This window comes from Pelophylax lessonae, assembly GCF_965119305.1.
Source record: "Pelophylax lessonae genome assembly, chromosome: 9".
NCBI lineage: Eukaryota > Metazoa > Chordata > Amphibia > Anura > Ranidae > Pelophylax > Pelophylax lessonae.
Window position 1 is genome coordinate 234,106,461 of NC_138776.1, and position 22,668 is coordinate 234,129,128.

The 22,668-nt window shown below is 41.9% G+C and overlaps 1 protein-coding gene across 1 annotated transcript in view; it reads right to left on the reverse strand.

The window, feature by feature from the left end:
* Nucleotides 1–1,380: 1,380 nt before the first annotated feature.
* Nucleotides 1,381–22,668, reverse strand: part of ANTXRL (ANTXR like) — a 237,486-nt gene continuing 216,198 nt past the window's right edge. The window contains exons 16-18 of the mRNA XM_082268219.1: nucleotides 11,308–11,475; nucleotides 7,646–7,726; nucleotides 1,381–2,133 (exon numbers count right to left, since the gene is read on the reverse strand). Coding sequence (XP_082124345.1) covers nucleotides 1,903–2,133; nucleotides 7,646–7,726; nucleotides 11,308–11,475 — 480 coding nt within the window. The 3' untranslated portion in view covers nucleotides 1,381–1,902. The remainder of the gene's footprint in view (nucleotides 2,134–7,645; nucleotides 7,727–11,307; nucleotides 11,476–22,668) is intronic.

Here is a 22,668-nt window from a genome sequence, read left to right on the forward strand (position 1 = left end):
AATTCAAGGTTTACCTAGTTCAGGGTTTTTTAGTCGATAAAAATGATATATGGAGGCCATGAAAATTGACTGGACTAGCACCTCCTTCAAACTTGGCTCAAGTGTGATTGCACGTACAGGATCTACAATAAGCACCAAATCTCCAGGGTTTTGAAGCAGAAAACAGACTCCATATCCAATAGAATTTACATGATACCGTGTAAGAAAGAAGATGCTGAATATGGAATGTATTGAGGTCAGGCTGTCACCTGAGCACAAATGGGGCAGATTTTGCTGGCCAGCAACAAACTCCATTTGCCTTTCCTTGAGAAAATAAACATAACGGACAGAAATAAATAGACTGAGTAAATATACCCCCTTTGGCTGCCAGGTCACACCAACTACTCTCTTATATAGTCTGCAACATCTCCACTGGCAGCTAAAAGAGTGAACGTCTACTGCATGCTAAGAGAACACAGAAGCAGTTCTGGGCTGTTAAGAAGACATGTACTTCTTGGCAAACTAAAAAGCACCAATGGGTGGAAAAAGACTTATACAATAGAGTTGTTAAAAGTACAACTCTCCTTTTCTGGAAAATATAAAGGCACTTTTCCACTGCAAGTACCGGCTCGGCTCTACTCTGCCCTGCTTGGCCCTGCTTGGCTTTTCCACTGCTGGTACCACATGGTACGGTGTTGGAACGGTTTGGTACGGTTTGGTATGGTTTGCTTTTCCACTAAAGTAGTACTAAAGTTAAGTGGGTGGGATAACAACGATTCTCTGACCAATCAGTGGCTAGTAGTGACTGCATGCAAAGGATTGTGGGATATGGTACCTGTATGGTACCTCTTGGAACCACAATCGAGGTGGTACTGTTTTAGAGAGCCGTACCGTTCGGTTCCATGCAGTGGAAAAGCGCCGCCGTACCGAACCGTTCCTACACCGTACCTACACCGTACCATGCGGTACCAGCAGTGGAAAAGCACAAAAGCGAGCCGAACCATTCGGTTCCATGCAGTGGAAAAGAGGGTAGGAAGGGCAGTGAAATCATCAACTTTCTGAATAGTATCCTTTACCTATTCTCCTTTATGCCCGAAAAAGGTTCATAAATTACTCATTGCTCTCATCAGGAATGGCAGACTTTGCACATTTTGATGGGAAGTGAAGACTCAGTTGTTTATAGAAAGGAAATTGCAATCCATATATTCACAGATTTTCTGACAATAAATTGGACTATATGCCAAAGATATCTGGGCACCTATCTGTCCAATGTTCCATTCTCGAACCAGGGGCAAAAAATGAAGTAGGTCTTTGCTTGCTACAATCTACTCTTTAGGAAAGCTTTCCATGAGTAAAACAATGTAAGTGGGAATTACTTCTACAGGCAAAAGAGTATTAGTGAGGTCATGTCCTGATGTTTAATGATCAGGCCTGCTTTGCTGTGAACATTCCAATTTATCCCACTGTGGTTAAGTTGGAGTGAGGTCAGGGTTGTGCACAGGCAACAGAAGTTCTTTTTCTCCGTTTAAAAAAAAAAAAAATACGGGCAGCTTTAGTAGAGCAGAAATTTGATGAAATCACATGCTGAAAAGAGGACATACTAAGATAAGTCCTTAATTATATACCTGTTTCTGGTGCATTAACCAGCATCCAAACAATCTTTCAAGAGCCTGTTTACAGATAAGTGCACAAGATAGGTAATACAAATTGATCAAACATTGATAATTTCATTACCTTATAAATACAAAATGTATCAAAAAGATGGGCTTTTATAAAATGATCAACTAATTGAATTTTACAGAAAACAGACTACAAAAAAAATTGCGTTTTAACATAAGCCCAGATCTGCTTCTTTACTACTCCTGTGCAGTTGTTTTTAAAGGATCGAATACAGTCCAGCATACAGAAGTTCGTGATATGAACTCAAAGCATGGGCTGAGGAGGTGGGCGTGCAGGTGGTGGTCCTGGAGGCATTCGCGATGGCGGAGGACCTGGAGGGGGCTGTCTTTGTGGCGGAGGCTGCTTTGGTGCTTGGCTGGGTGAATGACTTGGAGGCGGACTTGGAGAAGGGTTTGGTGGTGCAGCTTTAGGAGGTGGTTTATAGATAGTCTGAGATCCATCAGCCTTAACCCTGGTGAAATTAATGCAACGCCCCTGAAACAAGCAGAAGAAATAAATGACAAATTCAAATATATAAAAAAAAAAAGACAAGAAGGCAAATCAAATCACATTATTTATTTTTGTGTAGAGAAAAGCAGCTGTGGAAAAGAGCTGTGTTTGATTCCAAGGCAATTACTTAGGAGAACCCACTATGGGGCAGGGTATGTAATATTGTATTTTCTAGTAGATTCGCCATAGTATTTAGCCAACAATGCTACAAGCCCTGAAACGTGAAACTCGGCGTGTCTCAGCTGATAACAATGGAAGAAAACTTTTGTGTTATTACTTTGTTGTTAATATTGTTATCAGAGAAATTCAAAGAAAAAAGCCTAAATGAAAATTCAAATATATATATACAAAAATACAGTAAAACCTTGGATTGCGAGCATAATTCGTTCCGGAAACATGCTTGTAATCCAAAGCACTCGTATATCAAAGCAAATTTTCCCATAAGAAATAATGGAAACTCAGATGATTCGTTCCACAACCATTTATTCATAAGTCTTTCAGTTTATAGTCTATATACAAAGATTATAGCAATGTGAAAAGTTGTTTCATCATAAAATGTCCATCCACAAATGGCCTCCTCCACAAGGGGATTAGAAGCAAAATCCAGCAGGAGCTACAGAGTATAAAAGAGATGAGAGGCGCCTCTAAGTGTAGCAATATGATTAGATTTAATGAAGGTACAACATTTAGCAACTCACATGGTTGATGATTAAACAGGCACATCTAAGTATGCAGGCATCCGGGGTAAAGCTGTCTACATAGACCATCTTCTGAACCACTGGCTCTCACAGATGTCAGTCTGCAATTGTGATTGGGAAGACTACCCTGCAGTAGAGTGATCTGAAAGCGAGACTTTGAATCGCTCATGGAGCGCAGCGTGGAAGGGTGTGATGAAGATGGCAGTGCAGAGAATGGTCTATGTGGACAGCTTTACCCCGGATGCCTGCATACTTAGATGTGCCTGTTTTAATCATCAACCATGTGAGCTGCTAAATATTGAACCTTCATTAAATGTAACCATATTGCTACACTTTAGAGGGACCTCTCATCCCTTTTATACTCAGTTGTGACATGACGCTACTTGTATATCAAGACATTGCTTGTATATCAGGTCAAAATTTATTTAAAAAATTTGCTTGTCTTGCAAAGCGCTCTCAAACCAAGTTACTCTCAAACCAAGGTTTTACTGTATATATAATCCCACAGAGGAGCTGGGAGGAGTGGACAGCTGTGAGTGACAGGTTTTCTTCAGCCTATCACAGGAGAGTATCTGTGAGAACCCCCAGACAAGCTTTATGAATTCACGACTTTGAACAAACAGATGTAGAGAAAAGAAGACTGCAGATAAACAGGTATTTGAATGTTCATTCATCGCTATATACCGTATTTTCCGGAGTATAAGACGACTGGGCGTATAAGGCGACCCCCCATTACATGATCTACCGGTAATACTTATACTTAGGTTACCTTGGAGATATTATACTCGGCGTATAAGACTACCCCCCATTTTTGGGGGATTTTTTTGAGGTTCAAAAGTAGTCTTATACGCCAGAAAATACAGTATGTCTGAGGTTTTCTTGAACGACATTACAAGCTGGGTGAGGTCCATCCCTTGATTGGGTGACCATGTGTATCTGGGTCTTGTGAACATCTACCTCTGAGAGCTTTCTTCCCTTCATACCAAGGAGATACTCAGGAAGTGGATCTTATTATCACTGTATCAAAAAGCGAGTTAAGGTCTGTCCATTAATTTGGTGGACCAACTATATTTGGTAAGCAGCTTCTGTTATCACAAGCCTTCATTAAGTTCCTACAGAAGACAACACTCACCTTTTCAAACACAGTGGGACTTTATTAATTTTTGCGACTGAAAAATCGCAGGGATCTATCTTTTGTTACAATACAATACTTTTTTTTATTTTTTTTGTTTGCTTTTTGTGAACCTATTCACTTCATATAATTGTTTGGGTTACTATCACTATTTTAGCTGGTAATATCCTAGCAACTCAAAATCGCAGGGATTATATATATTTTTGTATATATATATATATTTGAATTTTCATTTAGGCTTTTTTCTTTGAATTTCTGTGAACATATTCACTCCACACTTATATTTGTTGTTGCACATTATTAATTTTAATGGTATATATTTCAAATATTGAAGCTTTGGATTAGCGCTACACAATTTTTGCATTATCATCAGGGATTCTCTATAGGTCCATGTAGCAGCTTCTCTCCTATATCACATAGGGTATATATTTTTTTATGATTTATAGTCACTTTCATATATGGAATAGTAATTTTTAGCGCAGAAAATCACCCTTTTTTTCCAATATTGTTATCAGAGCTGTATGGTTTTTCCCAGTAGTATGGTTTTCCAAAAATCTATGTTTGCACAACCTTCCTACTCTTGGCAATACTTAGATCATCCTGATCTCATGGGCTCTGTTCTAGTCTTTGCAAATTAAATGCAATCAGTCACCTAAAATGATGGAGGTCCTGCATATACTGTATTTCAGACCTTCTTTCGTAGGGCTCCCTATTCACTCCATTCTGTTGTACTAACATTTGTCTATATACGTATGGCACTTTTCCACTGCAAGTACCGGCTAGTACCGGCTCGACTCTACTCGGCCCTGCTTGGCCCGGTTTGCTTTTCCACTGCGGTACCGCATGGTATAGTGTCGGAACGGTTCGGTACGGTACGGTATAGGTTTGCTTTTCCACTAAAGTAGTACTAAAGTTAAGTGGGTGGGATAACAACGGGGTGGGTGTTATTCTCTGACCAATCAGTGGCTAGTAGTAACTGCATGCAAAGGATTGTGGGATATGGTACCAGTTTGGTACCTGTTGGAACCACAATCGAGTAGGTACTGTTTTTTCAGAGCCGTACCGTACCGTTCGGTTCCATGAAGTGGAAAAGCAAACCTATACCGTACCGTACCGAACCGTTCCTACCCTATACCATGCGGTACCAGCAGTGGAAAAGCACAAAAGCGTGCCGAACCGGTACGGTTCCATGCAGTGGAAAAGCGCCATTAGTAAATGCTTTGAACATAATTAATAAAAGAAGCCCTTCAAAACTGATTTGATTCCTGAGGCTGGTCAAGCTTTAAAAGTTTGCTAGAATCATGTGAATTAAATGATCCCGTGAACACCATTCTAGGTAAAAACCATCACTACACCCAATAGAATTGGACAACATTGGTTGGGAACATCTTTTTAGCTTGAAAAAAAATCTGTCTTTGCCAAGGTCATTTCTTTATACATGATATAGAGTCTGGGAGTAAAAGTACAATTTCTGTGTTTGCAGATGACACCAAGCTATGAACGTCTTTATGATGACTGCAAGTACAGTTGCTCCAGAGCTTACTAAATGAGTGGAAGCTCTGCTGACTTCCATCATCCAATCATGTGTTAATAAAAATGCTTTTTTTTTTTATTTTCCTTGTCTGTGATTGGTTATTCTTTGTAAGGTGAAGCTTCACCTCACTAAGCTCTGGAGCAACTGCACTTGCAGGGTGCACAGTCTTTTGCCTTTAGTAAATCAACCCCATTGCTTCCTGTAGCATGTCTTCAATCTCAAACCACTCCTATAGTAAGTTTTAAGTCTCTAACCATCTGCTGTAGTATCAGTGCCGGAACAAGGTCATCTGGTGCCCAGGGCAAAGAAGGCAAACTGCGCCCCCCGCCCCCGGGGTATAAAGAAAAAGTCAGTGTCATTTCAAAACCAATATTTCCCATAGATGCCAATGTTAAAAACAAGGAGCAGTGCCATGTCAAGCTGACCAAGATTTCCTATAGACGCCAATGTTAAAAACCGGGAGTAGTGCCATGCCAAGCCGACCAAGCTGTGTCCGTACTCGTGAGCAGTGCCAGTCCTAGCAAGCAAGAGGGTCATCGAGGGGAGAGAGGAGGCATGCAGGGAATTCGGAGAACTGAAGGCAGCCTAACAGGAATCTTCACTCAGTGAAGCACAATGCCGGACGTTGATCTGGCACTGACTTCATCCCCAGGAGCCTCTCATGGGGCCCCCCACTGGTCCCGGGCACTCAGATGGGTCAGTCCGCCCCTGGTATGAACTAACACACCAGGCAGGGCAGGTGAGTGGCTGCTATAGGCTGCCTGGAACGAAGTGAGCCCTTCACTTCCCTGTCAGCGGAGATACCCGCCTGACAGGGAAGTGAAGGTCTCACTTCGTTACAGCTATTAGCGGCTGCTCGCCTGCCCGCCCGGTGTGTTAGTAGTCACACACACTTCACCTGTGCTGCGCTGTGCCCCCTTCCTCTACTAAATGGTGCCGCCTAGGGGACCCCTCCCTTCCGCCCCCCCCCCCCCCCCTCTACCGGCTCTGTGTAGTATATCTATGGTCCTTGACAGTTTTCTGCCATTACATACTCTGAATATTATAAACAGCCCTTTGGTGATTTCAGGGGGTGCACCTAAAATTCACTGTATGGAGTAAAGCTGGCCCTGTATTGGCTGGGAGGTTGTACAGAATAATATTTTCTCCGCCCGATCAACGCCACAGTCTATATATTCCACTGTCAGAATACCATAGCTCAGAGGGGAGAATTATGAACCTCAAACATGTGGTTGGAGGAATCTGGTTGTTTTTTATTTCAACTGGCTGGTTGAACAAAAAAAAAAATGATCAAATTATGGTCTGCCTAGGTTGACTACCACTAGCCAAAAAAACAAGGTACTGTACAGCAATCAAACAAATATTCACTCTAAAATGGTTTGCACAACAAACAATAATGGCAAAAGAATATTTACTAGAATATTTGCTGGTATTCCTTTGCTTATGAGCATTCTGATATACAACGTCTACTGAACTTTTGTCAAATTTGCTTAAATTTTCAGAAAAAATTGATTCATATTGTCCATAAAAAAAATGTAAACGTATTAGAAGGTCTCCTAATTAGAGGATTCATGTCTAGCATATCATTTTCTATAGCCTTTCTGCTGATAAAAATGTGCCAGGGTCCAGCTACTCTGAGCTGGGTGTAAGAGACAATTTGCCTGCTCATGTCAGGGCCTATTAGCTGCATATCATGTCCCTTGAAGCCCTTTAATATATTCTGGTGCTGGTCTGGGTAGCATTGAGCATAAGGATTGTCTGTAACCAGCAGATACAAGATTTAACCATTGTAATTCCTCTATTTTCAAATAAATACAACATACAAGCATGACTAATCGGTACATTAATCAATGTCTATCACTGAATTTCCTATTAAAACTAGTAAATGCACAAATACCAGTGTTGAGATGCAAATACCAAAAATGGCTTGGGCAAAATAATAATTAAAAAACATATGGAGTAGATCTTTGCAATGCATGAATGTTTGGTCATGTTATGTATTTTTAAAAATGTACAGAAAATTTTATTTTTATCTTTCAGAAAAGGTTATCTTATACACGGATCCAGTAGTTGCATTTATAACTACACAAATAAGTTCTTTGCAGACAGACATTTTTATGTAATCCCTCTTACCTTATCTCCTGCCTGAGGTCTCATTAGGGATACTTGGTCATAGCCTCTTCTTAGCAGTGCCCAGAGAGCATCCAGTTTGCCCTGTAATTAAACATAACATTTTATGGAAATTTATACAAAACTAATATACTGCTTGGCCATAAATCACTTTTTTTGCAGATATAAAAAAATCCAGTAATTATTATTTCAAATTATCACCAGATGCCTTAAAGGGGAGTTCCGGGCACAGAAACATTTTTTCAATGAACATACCCCCGGGACAGTCAGGGCTAGTACATTCCACAATGGATAGCCTCTGATATGTCCCGGTTCGCACTTACCTGCAAGAAGAAATACTCACTTATACAATTTCTTCCACAGCGTTGCCATCTCTGTTGTGGACAGCTGAAGCCAGCGCGATCCTCTTCTGCGTCCTCTTCCGCGTCTTCTTCTCCCAGAATGCGCCTTCACCGGCCCCTCTCGTCACTTCCGGTGTGGCGCCGCATTCCTCCACAGCTTCTGGGCATGCCCAGAAGCTGTTTAGCAGGGAATGCGGCGTCGCACCGGAAGTGACGAGCGGGGCCGGTGTCGTCGCATTGATTCCTGGGAGCGATGACGTTCAGCTCCCAGGAATCATTGCAAACCGGAAGTGAAGGCGCGGGCCGCGGCCACAGAGGGAGGAAGTGAAAAAAGGTGAGTATTTCTTTCTACAATTACGAGGTAAGTAAAAAAAAAAAAATAATCCTAACTATCCAATTCCTTTTCAGGTGAAGCAAAGCAAGCGGAACTCCGCTTTAATAATTACACGAAAATAACTACACATTAGTTTCTTCTCTCATGCCCAGTGAAAGGCATGTTCCTTTTTTCATTGATGTACTATCAAATTAAAAAAAATTTAAGCTAGTATTCTGATAAATTTTTATACCTGTAAAGTAGTTTTTTTGTATCAATATAAACCGACAGATTGTGACACAGTAGAAGAAAAAATATTTATTAGTTCCATTATTAAAGGCATTCAACATCCAGTCTGGCTGGACTTGAGAGAAATTAATAGAATCGATGGTACAAGAAAAACAATTGACCAGACATGTCTAACCTCTCTGTGAAGGTTCTTATTTATCCAGGTCATGGTAGAGTTAGCAGTACTTAGTTACATTCAACTGGACTTGTTCTGTTACAGAACAACTCCAGTTGAATGTGACTACCTACTATTAGCTATACACTGATGACCAACCTGTTGATGAGTGATGAGGCCGGTGGTCACGGAGCTAACTTCTCCGGGATGTCATTCCGGCCTCAGTAGGGACCTTCGAGAGACATGCCCTGACATATTGTGACAATAATCTTTTGCTTTTTTAGCTACCTACATTGTGCTCTCTAATCTCCTATCCCAGCATCTATAACATTTTTGGTGTATGATACTGCTTTTAAATACACAGGTTCTTGGTCGATACAGGTGACATTTGTGGAATTCATAAGCTCCTGACTAACAGACCCCTGAAGAAGGGTGGCCATATCTGAAACGTGTTGGGTCTGTTTGAAACATATGCCACACTACAGTCACTATTTGCTCATATGGCCCAGTGTTGTAGGCCGTGATCCTCAACTTTAATTGTTCCATGTAATTTAGAGATGTTCAGTCTCTGTATACATTTTATACTGTATGTACAATAAAATTACTTTTTTATCTAACTCTACTTGAATATTTTTTGGATGTCTGGTTATCCATATAGTCCCACTCCTTAGGGGGTATTCTCTGTTTCAAGAAAAACAATTGACCAGACGTGATGTCTAACCTCTCTATGAAGGTTCTCATTTATCCAGGTCATGGTAGAGTTAGCAGTACTTAGTCACATTCAACTGGACTTGTTCTGTTACAGAACAAGTCCAGCTGAATGTAACTACCTACTATTAGCTATACACTGATGACAAACCTGTTATGACTAGGACTGTGGCAAATAGGACATAAAAAGTCTGCCTTATGCCTCATAAAAAACAACCATTATGAGATTAGTTGTATAATGGTCTAGTCTATCAGATTGATTATTTGACTCCTTCAGTGCTATGGGTTGGCTGACTTTTTGTGTGATAGAACTTTGACTTTTCAGCAGATGTGCATATTGAGTGCCCTGAATTTAGGGGCTCCCGAGGCTCTTTACAAAAAGAATGCAGGTATGTGCAGGCCAATGGAACAGCATACATTATATACGAATTAATAATTTTTGAAAAATTCCAGGAATTATGCAACACAGTCTCTTTATCTCCAGTCCTTTAGTGGGAACAGATCCACTTTATGGAGGTATCCTGTTTCTAAATAAGCCCTAACAGATAACCCGTGTACTGCAGAAAGAGATAGCATTAGAGATTAGGTTTACTCTGTTCTGCCTTCCATAAACAGGCTTCCTTTAACCACTTGCCGACCGCCGCACGACTATTTACGGCGGCGGTCAGCCCCTCACAGGCAAAGCGACATAGGCCTACGTCACTAGCCTGTGAGGCTTCTAGGGAGTGAGCGCGCGCCGCCAGAGGCGCGCTCCCACACGGTCACGGACCCCCCCGGGCGTGTGCCCGGCGGACCCGATGTCCACCGGGCACTCGCGATCGTCCATGACACCGGAAGAAAGGCAGGCGGCTGATGTAAATAAAGCCGCCTGTCATTCTTCCCTGTGTAAGAATGGAGATCAGATGGTTCTACTATGTAGGACCGTTGATCTCTGTTTTTACACCAGTAGCCATGTCCAATCACAGTTAGAAGCACACCCCTAGGTCACACTTAACCCCTCCCTCTCCAATACAGTTAACCCCTTCACTGCCAGTGTCATTTTTACAGTAACAGTGCATATGTATAACACTGATTACTGCAGTAATGTCACTGGTAACCCCAAAAGTGTCAAAAATGTCAGTCAAGGGTCCGATCTGTCCGCCGCAATGTCGCAGTACCGCAAAAAAAATCGCAGATCGCCGCCATTACTCGTTAACAAAAAAAACAACTAAAATGACAAGAATCTTTCCCTTTGTTAGTAAACGCGATAACTTTTCCGCAAACCAATCAAAATACGCTTTTTGCGATTTTTTTTTTTTTACCAAACATATGTAGCATAAAACAAATTGGCCGAAAATGTTAAAGAATTTTGATTTTTACATTTTTTTTGGGGAATTTCATATAAAAAAATGTGAAAAATATTGTTATTTTTGCAAAATTGACGCTCTTTTTTTGTTTACAGCGCATGATCAAAAAATCGCACAGGTGATCAAATACCACCAAAAGAAAGCTCTGTTTGTGGGGGGAAAAAAAGGACATCAATTTCGTTTAGATACAGCGTCGCACGACCGCGCAATTGTCCGTTAAAGTCACGCAGGGCCGAATCGCAAAATAGGCCCTGGTCAGGAAGGGGGTAAAATCTTCCGGGGCTTAAATGGTTAATGATGTAATAACATCTTATATGTCCTACTGCATAAATCATAGTGTAAAGTGTAAAATGTAAAAAATCTTAACCCTCTTTGTCATAGTTGGGACATTTGGGAAAATGTTGTGAGTTCATGTACTGAGATATCACTGCTCCAAGTGATATAACTAGCAGGTTGGTGGTTCAAAATCCATACAATTTATTCATTAATATGTTCTGTCAGAATAAGTTAATCTATTAAAAGTCAGAGGATATACAAAGAAAAATGATCTTTACCTTGATTGGACTATACCATTTCCTCTCTTGTGGGCCACGACGTCCTGAGGGTTTCTTTGGCTTTGGCTCCCAGGGTTCATATTCTTGTTCTGGAAGTTTAATAACTGCATTTTTGGGTTTCTCCAGCTTGGCACCCTCTTCAGTGGAACCTTTGTCACCCCATCTCACCTACAAAAATAATTTTCCCAAAAATTCAAAGTTATTCTTTTTCATAGATATCGGTTAAAACTGGAAATATACTCCATGGCCATACAGTATTATTAAGACCTGCTCATTAAATTTTAACACACTAGTTTGTAGAGTTGGGGTCCTCAAACTTTGTAAACAAAGGGCCATTTTACTGAACAACTCAATAACTGGGCAATGGACTGCGGTCAGTAGAAGAAAAAGAATGCCTCTACATCAGAGGTCAGTAACTCGTGTTGGTGGAAAGTGGAAGTACATAATTCCCCTACATTAGTAGTCAGAATAAAAGAATGCCCCTGGGATAGCAGTCAGGAGTTATAAATGTCTCGGTATCAGCGGTAGTAAAAAAATGCCTGTGTGTCAGAGGTCGGTTGTGCAAGCAGAGCCGGTGCAACCATAAGGTGGATTAGCCGCCTTAGGGCGCCAGGATGGGTGGGGGGCAGTAAAATCTGAATCCCCAGCCACTTGTTGTTTAATCTTATGAAACAGATGACCACTCCAATTCTACTCCATTCAAATAAGATGAGCAAACTGTGGCTACAGTGGGTGCAATATGAATATGTGGCTGAAAAAGCTGCCTATTGCTATTGAGTAAGTATAGACCAAATTCTTTAAGGGTCTATTTGGCTACATGAATTCATGTGATGAAGAATTCAGGCTGTTTGGAAGGCAAATGGTCTTTGATAGTACCTGATACAACTAACTTAAATGACCACTACGAGCTAATACTTTTTTATGTTTCTCCTGAGGTTCTTTAACAACTGTATATGAAATGCCTATTGGAAAAAAAAATAATTGGAAAAAAAAAAAAAAAAATGAGATGCCAGTTCAAAGCTCATTTTACACCATATGGCCAATCGTTTGTAGACACCCCTATTGATGGTCCACAAAGACAATGTTTGACAAAGTTGGTTTGGGGGAACTTGAGCAGTCTTTACAGAGCTCTGACTTCAACTCTACTGATCACCTTTGGGGAGAACTTAAAGTAGAATTATAGGCAAAACTTTTTTTTCATGTTGGATAGAGCAGTGTTCCCCAACCCCCCGGGCCGCGGACCGGTACCGGTCCGTGGATCAAACGGTACCGGTCCTCCCAAAGAACATTACTTGGGGCATTAATTGGAGCACGCTGGTCACTGTGCATTGATTAGGGACATGCTGTGGTCACTGTGCATTGATTGGGGGCACGCTGTGGTCACTGTGCATTGATTGGGGGCATGCTGTGGTCACTGTGCATTGATTGGGGGCACGCTGTGGTCACTGTGCATTGATTGGGGGCATGCTGTGGTCACTGTGCATTGATGGGGTCACGCTGTGGCACTCTGCATTGATTGGGGCATGCTGTGGCACTCTGCATTGATGGGGGCACACTGTAGCACTCTGCATTGAAGGCGGCATGCTGTGGCACTCTGCATTGATTGGGGCAGGCTGTGGCACTCTGCATTGATGGATGCTTGCTGTGGCTCTCTGCATTGATTGGGGGCACGCTGGTCACTCTGCATTGACGTCTCCCCCCCCCCCCTCAGCGGGCCACGGAAAAATTATCAAACGTTGACCGGTCCGTGGCGATAAAAAGGTTGGGGAGCACTGGGATAGAGTATGGGGGAATTATAACCCTGTCAGTTTATTGTATGCCATCTGTGTCCCAGTAGATATATCTTTACTTCATGTCCCATAGCCAAACAGGAAGTAAGAGGAAATCCCTCAAATTAAGGGATTCCCTTGGGCCCCCCCAGGTCACTAGAACTAATGTTTCCTTGGAATATTTCTCCTCTAATACTTTTCTGGGGACAACCCAAAATTTGGGATTTTCTTTTACTTTCAGTCATAATGGTAAACAGGAAATAGAGAGGGGGAATCTCCCTAACGGGACCATGGACCACAATAGAAACCTGACAGGGATTCTAATCCATCTCCACTCTATCCAAAACTAAAGAAAAAGTTTTTCCTTTAGCTTTACTTTAAAACACCCAATGATTCAACTTAAGTACCTGACCTCACTAATGCTTTTTTGGATGAATGGGCACGAATTCCCACAGAAGCACTGAAAAACCTTGTTAAAATACTTCCCAGAGGGGTGGAGGCAACTCTATATTAATAAAGTGTCATTAAACCCTAGACCAGTGATGGGGAACCTTTGGAACCTTTTAAAAGGGGATGTGCCCCAACGCATGCTGGGTAACTGTATTTATATCTGAAGAGCACATAGGCTCTGGGTCTTCCCCTAGAGCGAGAGGTCCAGGAGGGGAGGGGGCATCTGCCCCTCCTCAGTGTGGGCTGCCATGCAGCCTCAGGTGGGCGACCTAAGGGCCTGAAATATTGAAGCTGTAACCCATGGTTCTTGTGAGAGTTGACTGAGGGAGGATGTCTGTGGATCCTATCTGGTACTACTGAGGAAGGCTGCTGTTGGTGCTTAAGAAGCCTTGTGAGTACAGGCTCCCCACATTGGATCCCTGGGACTTGTGCTGTTAGATCCCCTGGAGTTCTAGAAGTCGGCTGCTGGGTGCAAGCTAAAGGGGACAATGGCTAGTGTTTTGAAGAGTCAAAGTTCACTGAGTTCCTTCTGCTACAAAGGGACTTGTTCATTCCGTACAGTTGCTGTATGGTTCTACTGATAATCTGCTACACAGTTCAATGGAAAGAGTTGTTCTCACCTATGAATGGGTTATTTGGAGTATCCCACTAATTCCCTTCTCCTCTCCAAGTTCTCCAAATAAAAAATTAAATCAAATCCCCTTTGGAGTATCCCACTAATTCCCTTCTCCTATCCAAGTTCTCCAAATAAAAAATTAAATCAAATCCCCTAGACTGGTCATTGAAGATAATGAGCCGAAGAATGTGTACCTGGCTGTGAAAAAAATACCCTGTGGCGGCTCCTGCAGGGGTAGCGCTACATGTCCTGTGGGGCTTTTATATGTAGGGAGGACTATCAGAATCTTACGTGTGAGATTTGGGGCGCAACAAAGGTTTGTGGAGGATGGGAATAGTAAACATGGTGTTCCTAGACATTTTAATGACACAACATTTTTTAAGGCTTACAAGTTTGGATCATTGAATCTGTCTCCAGGAAATTACCAGCTGCCGAACGTTTTAAAAAAAATGATGTAGGAGAATGGCATATTAGATCTTCATTTTTGAACTCCCTGTCTCCAGGTGATTTCAATGAGGAAATAAAAGTTATTTTACACTACACTTAGATTGCGCCCTCTGCTGTTTCTTATTTCCTTCTTCAAAAATAGATTGTAAAAAAATAAAAATGTTGAAGCTGGCAGTTGCATAATTTGCTGTATTATAATTACAAACGGCAGGCATTTATCTGTTGAGAATATCTGACAAATGAACAGGAAACTGATCCCTTGCAGCTTTATATATAGGGTCCACCTGTCTCCGAATCATACTGAAATTTATAAAGAATCAGGAGCATCACCACACCTCTTCCTTAGTGCATTTGAAGCAGAGACTACAAATTATTATTAGCGGTGGGTTTGTTAACTTGTGTATTAGCAGGCCTCCAAGCTGCTGAAACCTAAAATAAAAGTGTCAGGGCCCATTTACACCAGTCTGCTGCTGTAACATGCACATTACTACAATTCAGAATTGACTTGAAAATGAATGTATGAGATGGCGCTCAGTTTGCATATAAATGGTAATAAACCCCAGTATAGACTTGGGTGAATAGTCTCATGAACACTTTATTGCATTGATCCAATAATTAAAACATGGTATGGATGAAACAAGAACAGTCCTACCGCCCCTTGTAGCATCTGGACATTCACACCGATAGTATTGGAAATCCTTAGGGAACCGGTGGCTACTGTTGGAAACTGGCTGGCAGATAGGGTCGCAGGCAGGAGGGCTCAATCGGTCTGATGTGCGGCCGCTTCTTCAGACCGGAGCCTCTGTGTCAAACACCCTCGGCGCCTGGTGTAAGCCTCGGGAGTCGCACTTTGATGACGTCACTGCGTGGGACCGAAGATCCGCTGACGGCCGGCTACAAGGTTACCCGGATGTCAAGAAAGACGGGGGACTGGCTGAATTTGCTTCTGAATTTGAATCTGAATTTTTCATTGTATTGATTTCCTAGTGTTTTTTCTGATTCAGCAGCTTGGGGTCATCCTATTGGCCAGTGCGCCTAACCCCACCCATCGTTTGGATTCTTAGAGCCCCCGATCGCCTCTTGCCACAACTTGATAAAGCTACTATTGTAGCGAAACATGTTGTTGTGGCGATCGGGAGGCTCTTCAGAAGCAAATTCAGCCAGTCCCCCATCCTTCTTGACATCCGGGTAACCTTGTAGCCGGCCGTCAGCGGATCTTCGGTCCCACGCAGTGACGTCATCAAAGTGCGACTCCCGAGGCTTACACCAGGCGCCGAGGGTGTTTGACACAGAGGCTCCGGTCTGAAGAAGCGGCCGCACATCAGACCGATTGAGCCCTCCTGCCTGCGACCCTATCTGCCAGCCAGTTTCCAACAGTAGCCACCGGTTCCCTAAGGATTTCCAATACTATCGGTGTGAATGTCCAGATGCTACAAGGGGCGGTAGGACTGTTCTTGTTTCATCCATACCATGTTTTAATTATTGGATCAATGCAATAAAGTGTTCATGAGACTATTCACCCAAGTCTATACTGGGGTTTATTACCATTTATATGCAAACTGAGCGCCATCTCATACATTCATTTTCAAGTACATTTTTAATGCTGTCTTGCATCTGGGATTGGGCGAACAGTGTTGCTATCTCAATACATCATCAACACATAAACTTTGCTTATATGTCTTTGTGTACCCTCTGTGAAGGGACATTCCAGGACTTTCAAACTTTGGAGTAGCGCCAGAACTTTTTGTTAAGAGTCACTATTCAGAATTGAGCCCACCATTCCAGTGCAATGCATGGCAAAGCACTTTCAAATATTATAATGTGCTTTCAAAAACGATGCATGCTAAATTTTTAGTCTGTAGTGGTGTGTTAGCCAGCCTATTCATTTGAATGGCTGCTTTAGCATAACCATGTGTTAACCAGTTCCGGACGGCCCACCACATATATACTGCGACAGGCTGGCCCTCCTGTGCGAACTGGCGTAGCTCTACGTTGGTCCCGCGCCTGCAGCTAGGGGGCGAGTGCGCGCTGCTCCCGCCCCCACTCGGCAGCAGAGACTTCAAAGCACGGGCAGATGGCTCCGATTGCCGCCTGACACCCACGATCATTCCCCACTGAGAGAGAAGAACGGTCAGCTGTTGTAAACACATCTGACCGTTCTTCTCCCTGGAATAATCACAGAGTGCCTGTGATCCTTCTATATAGGATCACATGTCTCTATGGTAATTTCATAAGCCTTGCCCCCATACAGTTGGAAACAACCCCCCCCAGGTACGCATTTAACCCCTTGATCACCCACTGTGTTAACCCCTTCCTTGCCAGTGTCATTATTACAGTAACAGTGCATATTTTTAGCACACATTACTGTAGTAATGTCACTGGTCCTCCCCGAAAAGTGTCAAAAATGTCAGTTAGGGGTCCGATCTGTCCACCACAATGTTGCAGTCCCGCTAAAAATCTCAGATCGCCACCATTACTAGTAACAAAAAAAAAACAATAAAAATGACATAAATCTTTCCCGTAGTTAGTAGGCGCGATAACTTTTGAGAAAACCAATCAAAATACGCTTATTGCGATTTTTTTTTTTTTACCAAAAATATGTAGCAGATAACAAATTGGCCTAAAATGTTAAAAAAATTTAGATTTTTAATTTTTTTTTGGCAATGTTATATAGCAGAAAGTGAAAAATATTGTTTATTTTTTCAGAATTGTAGCTCTACTTTTGTTTATAGTGCAAAAAATAAAAATAGCAGAGGTGATCAAATACCACCAAAAGAAAGCTCTATTTGTGGGGAAAAAAGGACATCAATTTTATTTAGGTACAGCAGGACTGCCCAATTGTCCGTTAAAGTAACGCAGTGCCGAATCACAAAAAAATGGCCTGGTCATTAACCTCCTTAGCGGTATTCCCGAGTGTGGCTCGGGGTGGAATTTCAGTGCCATTAGTGGTAACCCCCGAGCCACACTCGGGGAACCACCAGGGAGCATCGCTGGATCCTGGTAGAGGTTACTTACCTTGTCCCCGGGATCCCGCGATGTGTCCCTGCAGCATACGGTGGCCAGATCTGTGAGCCCGGGCTTCCATCTCCTGCGAGCGTCACGTCACATGGGGGTGGAACCGGCGGCAAATTCAAATAGTAAAACACACAAACACACTGATATATTGTATTCCTATTGGATTACATTACTAAATAAAATAAATTGACATTAGTTTGCCCCCCAGTGCCCTTTCCTGCAGTTTTACTGTACTATATGTATATGTATATATATATATATATATATATATATATATATATATATATATTGTGACAGGAAGTCAGGTAAATCTGTGGATGTTGTCACAACAGACAGGAGATACATTTCCACCTGGTTTAGAAAATTCACCAATTACTATAGTGTGTCGGCTGCAGCGGTAGCCAGGAGGGTATAAGGAAGTTGAAAAACCTTCAGCTATTCAGAATGAGGCAATTAAGGCCTCTATAAGTTATCAAGAGGATGACTGGTGATTGCTGCCTCCTGAAGCTGTGTGAGTATAGGAGAGCAGACTGAAGACTTCTCAAGGTGAGGTCATGGACTTTTTCTGTGTGAAGAAAAAACAATGGACATTTTCTGTGTGAAGAGAAAATAAATGGACTATTGAGTGTCTGCTGTATGATCAGCAATGTCTGCCCAGCAGTAGGTTGTGACAGACTCCCTAGGTAGGTTCCAGTGTGTGAAGGTAGCCGCCCACAGTGGCAAGGGTTTATTTTATTTATGTTTATTTTTGAATTATCCTGTTTTTGATGCTTGCACTTGTGTGAAGAAAACTGCAAGAATAAACCATAGACTGTTGTTTTCAACTACTCCTCGGCTATCTCTCTGTGTAACGAACCCCCCCAAGGGGGTCATCCACACCCGCAACCGAGCTAATCCCTCACAATATATATATATATATATATACACGTGTATATATATATATATATATATATATATATATATATGTATAAAGTATATATATATATATATGTGTGTGTATATATATATATATACTTTGACTTGTAAATAGTTATTTATTATATTATAATTTATGATTTTGTGTTTCAAACTTTATCATACTCGAGATGTTATAAAGAAGAACGCACAGTAAAAAAAATCATATGTAAATAGTTGGCTTGGGCTACTCCTCCTTAAGAATTACATGCAAAATAATGGTACCGCTTTTAGCACCTAAAATCGGAAAGCAATCATACCGCCAGGGAGGTTAAGGGGAAAAATCTTCCGGTCCAGAAGTGGTTAATGTGCATCCACCTCAGCAGAACGGGCTGGTGTGAACAAATATGCTATGCTTTAGCCAACTCTGCTATCAGATAACTATGGGAAAGTTATATAGTCTGCTTGTAATCCAAATTGAAATGTCCATTACAAGCTTTGAACATACAGTAAGAGTTGGTTCATGAGTAACAAATCAGCTTCAGCAGCTGCTGAAACATTCTAAGTGGCATTTATGCTTAGAAGAAAATCAGGGTCTTACAACAGCTGTCACATAAACAATACATCTTCTGTCCTGCTGTCTTATAGAGCATATTTGCCAATAAAAGGGTCTGAGCAGTTAAGCTCAGCAGATATTCAGCTAGAAATTTTAATTAGAGTAGCAAAGGTGCCGGTTCAAAAACAGCACCGAGAGCCAATGTAGGTGGTCCCTTTACAAATTGATCATCCTTCAAGATGCTTCATTCAGGGATGAGAAAGGAATTTATATTTCCCCTATTGGAGCAAATTGGACCATGCTTTTATTTTTTTTTACCTTCCTCTGGATCAACTGGGGCTATAGGATTGTGTAGAGGAGGTTTTCTATTCAATTGTACTAATTTTTTTCACTTTAAAAACATTTCTTTTGAAGAGTTTCAGGATAGAAATCATAACACTAAAGAACAGATAGACATAAATAATCTACTGTTAAGCACTAGGACTGTAGCCATCAGTGTCACAAGTACATTTATATGTAGCACCCTCCTAGTCAGGTGCTAGGTAAAAGCATTGGATTGCTCTTCTGCTTATCAGGGAGCAGGATTTCTAGTTAGGCCTGTTGCATGTGTCCAGGCGTGATTCACTTGTTCTGAGGGATTGTCTCTAATGTTTTTATTAGGGGAGCCTGTTGGACAGTGGAGGAAACCCAGCCAGTGACACACAGGCTTTTGTGACTGTCCCAGTGGGAGGGCACAACAGTGGTGCATCCTGGGACTGGTCATAAAAGACAGGGGCACATGTGACAGGATGTCTCCAGGTCCCAGGAGGAGGGTGACGGCTGTCTCTCTTCCTGTCAGCATGGAAAGTGGCCACAGGCAGTCGGCCTGGTGAGCCAGAGTTTTGGGCTGATCTGTGACGTCCAGGAGAACTGACGGTGGAGCAGTGGCAGAGGTCTCTGTGAAAAACAGTGTCTGTGAGTACCAGGGAGCTTGCCAGGGGTTTGCCCAGGAAGGGGACCACTCCAGGGAAAGTCAGTGGACAAGAGTCAGCGCACACAGAGAGTAAGAAAGGGGGTGCCAAGTTAGACCCCGAAGAGAAGCTTATGCCCCATACACACGTGCAGATTATCTGCAGACTTACCAAAACCATATAATATGAGGTCAAACCTAAACACTTTCAATTTGTATGCAATCCGGCAGGCCCTTGCACTACATAGAAAAGGTAAGTCTGCAGACAAAAGTCTGCAGATAATCTGCACGTGTGTACGGGGCATTAAAGTACAGTTCACCAATTAATCTTCACCTCAGTGGCAGAAGTGAAGCAGCGGCCTTGCCGCATACACTATGGATAGTTGTCCTCAAGTTGTGCATAGTTGCTAGTTGGGGTATCCCACTCATCCCTTCTCCCATCCCATTATAAAATAAAAATAACAAAAAACCAAATCCCCTGGACTGTTCATTGACTGAGTCAAGTGTAAAGTGAGGATAACTTTTACAGACTGTTGCTATGGGTAATCCAGGGGAATCCTTTCTCAGCAGCTCCCCATGGGGGCAGTGCTATACATATATATTTACCAAGAGACAACACAAATGTACTGAGCAACAAACTAGTGAAATAAAGAAGATCCAAATGAACTGTATTTTTTTATTTTTATTGGTTGAACTATATCATGAGTCTCTGTACTGAGAACAGACGTTCACTGATCTTCCTCCCTGCCAATGGGCGCACGAAGCCTGGGAAACATCGCGGAGTCATACACAGAGGAGTAAATGGCAGTTACCAGGAAGCTGCACAGCCTTTGAATCACTTCCATTTGAAAGTGGGCAGTTGGCTTTTCAGATTTACAGGCGGCTGTGAGTAAATCCCCCGAAAGCCACCAAATTAACTATATAATAACTCAAACTATTGACAAAAAGGAAGCTGGGCACTGCCAATGGTTTGTAAAAATACAACAGGAAGAGGGTACTTTCTTTACTAATCCAACTTCTACAAACCCGATTCCAAAAAAGTTGTGAGACTGTACAAATTGTGAATAAAAACAGAATGTAATGATGTGGAAGTTTCAAATTTCAATATTTTATTCAGAATACCGAATACCACATAGATGACATATCAAATGTTTAAACTGAGAAAATGTATAATTTTAAGGGAAAAATAAGTTGATTTTAAATTTCATGGCATCAACACATCTCAAAAAAGTTGGGACAAGGCCGTGTTTACCACTGTGTGGCATCCCCTCTTCTTTTTATAACAGTCTGCAAACGTCTGGGGACTGAGGAGACAAGTTGCTCAAGTTTAGGAATAGGAATGTTGTCCCATTCTTGTCTAATACAGGCTTCTAGTTGCTCAACTGTCTTAGGTCTTCTTTGTCACATCTTCCTCTTTATGATGCGCCAAATGTTTTCTATGGGTGAAAGATCTGGACTGCAGGCTGGCCATTTCAGTACCCGGATCCTTCTTCTACGCAGCCATGATGTTGTAATTGATGCAGTATGTGGTCTGGCATTGTCATGTTGGAAAATGCAAGGTCTTCCCTGAAAGAGACAACATCTGGATGGGAGCATATGTTGTTCTAGAACTTGGATATGCCTTTCAGCATTGACGGTGCCTTTCCAGAGGTGTAAGCTGCCCATGCCACACGCACTCATGCAACCGCATAGTCCCAGTTTTCCAAAAAGAACTTCATATTTTGATTCGTCTGACCACAGAACAGTTTTCCACTTTGCCACAGTCCATTTTAAATGAGCCTTGGCCCAGAGACAACACCGGCGCTTCTGGATCACGTTTAGATATGGCTTCTTTCTTGGCCTATAGAGTTTTAGCCGGAACAGCGAATGGCACGGTGGATTGTGTTCACCCACAATGTTTTCTGGAAGTATTCCTGAGCCCATGTTGGGATTTCCATTACAGTAGCATTCCTGTATGTGATGCAGTGCCGTCTAAGGGCCCGAAGATCAGGGGCATCCACTATGGTTTTCCGGCCTTGACCGTTACACACAGAGATTGTTCCAGATTCTCAGAATCTTTGGATGATATCATGCACTGTAGATGATGATAACTTCAAACTCTATGCAATTTTTCTCTGAGAAACTTTTTTCTGATATTGCTCCACTATTTTTCACCGCAGCATTTGGGGAATTGGTGATCCTCTGCCCATCTTGACTTCTGAGAGACACTGCCACTCTAAAGTCTCTTTTTATACCCAATTATGTTGCCAATTGACCTAATAAGTTGCAAATTGGTCCTCCAGCTGTTCCTTATATGTACATTTAACTTTTCTGGCCTCTTATTGCTACCTGTCCCAACTTTTTTGGAATATGTAGCTCGCATGAAATCCAAAATGAGCCAATATTTGGCATGACATTTCAAAATGTCTCACTTTCAACATGTGATATGTTATGTATATTATATTGTGAATAAAATATAAGTTTATGAGATTTGTAAATTAGTCCATTTCTTTTTTACTCACAATTTGTACAGTGTCCCAACTTTTTTGGAATTGGGTTTGTAGAAAAACATGAAAAAATCGCCAGTCCTTCAAATTACATGCTTGGGAGATGCTGTTAAGCTGTATATGGTGTTATGGAACAGTACAATTCTCAAGCACATCGTCAAAGACACCGTATTCAGGCA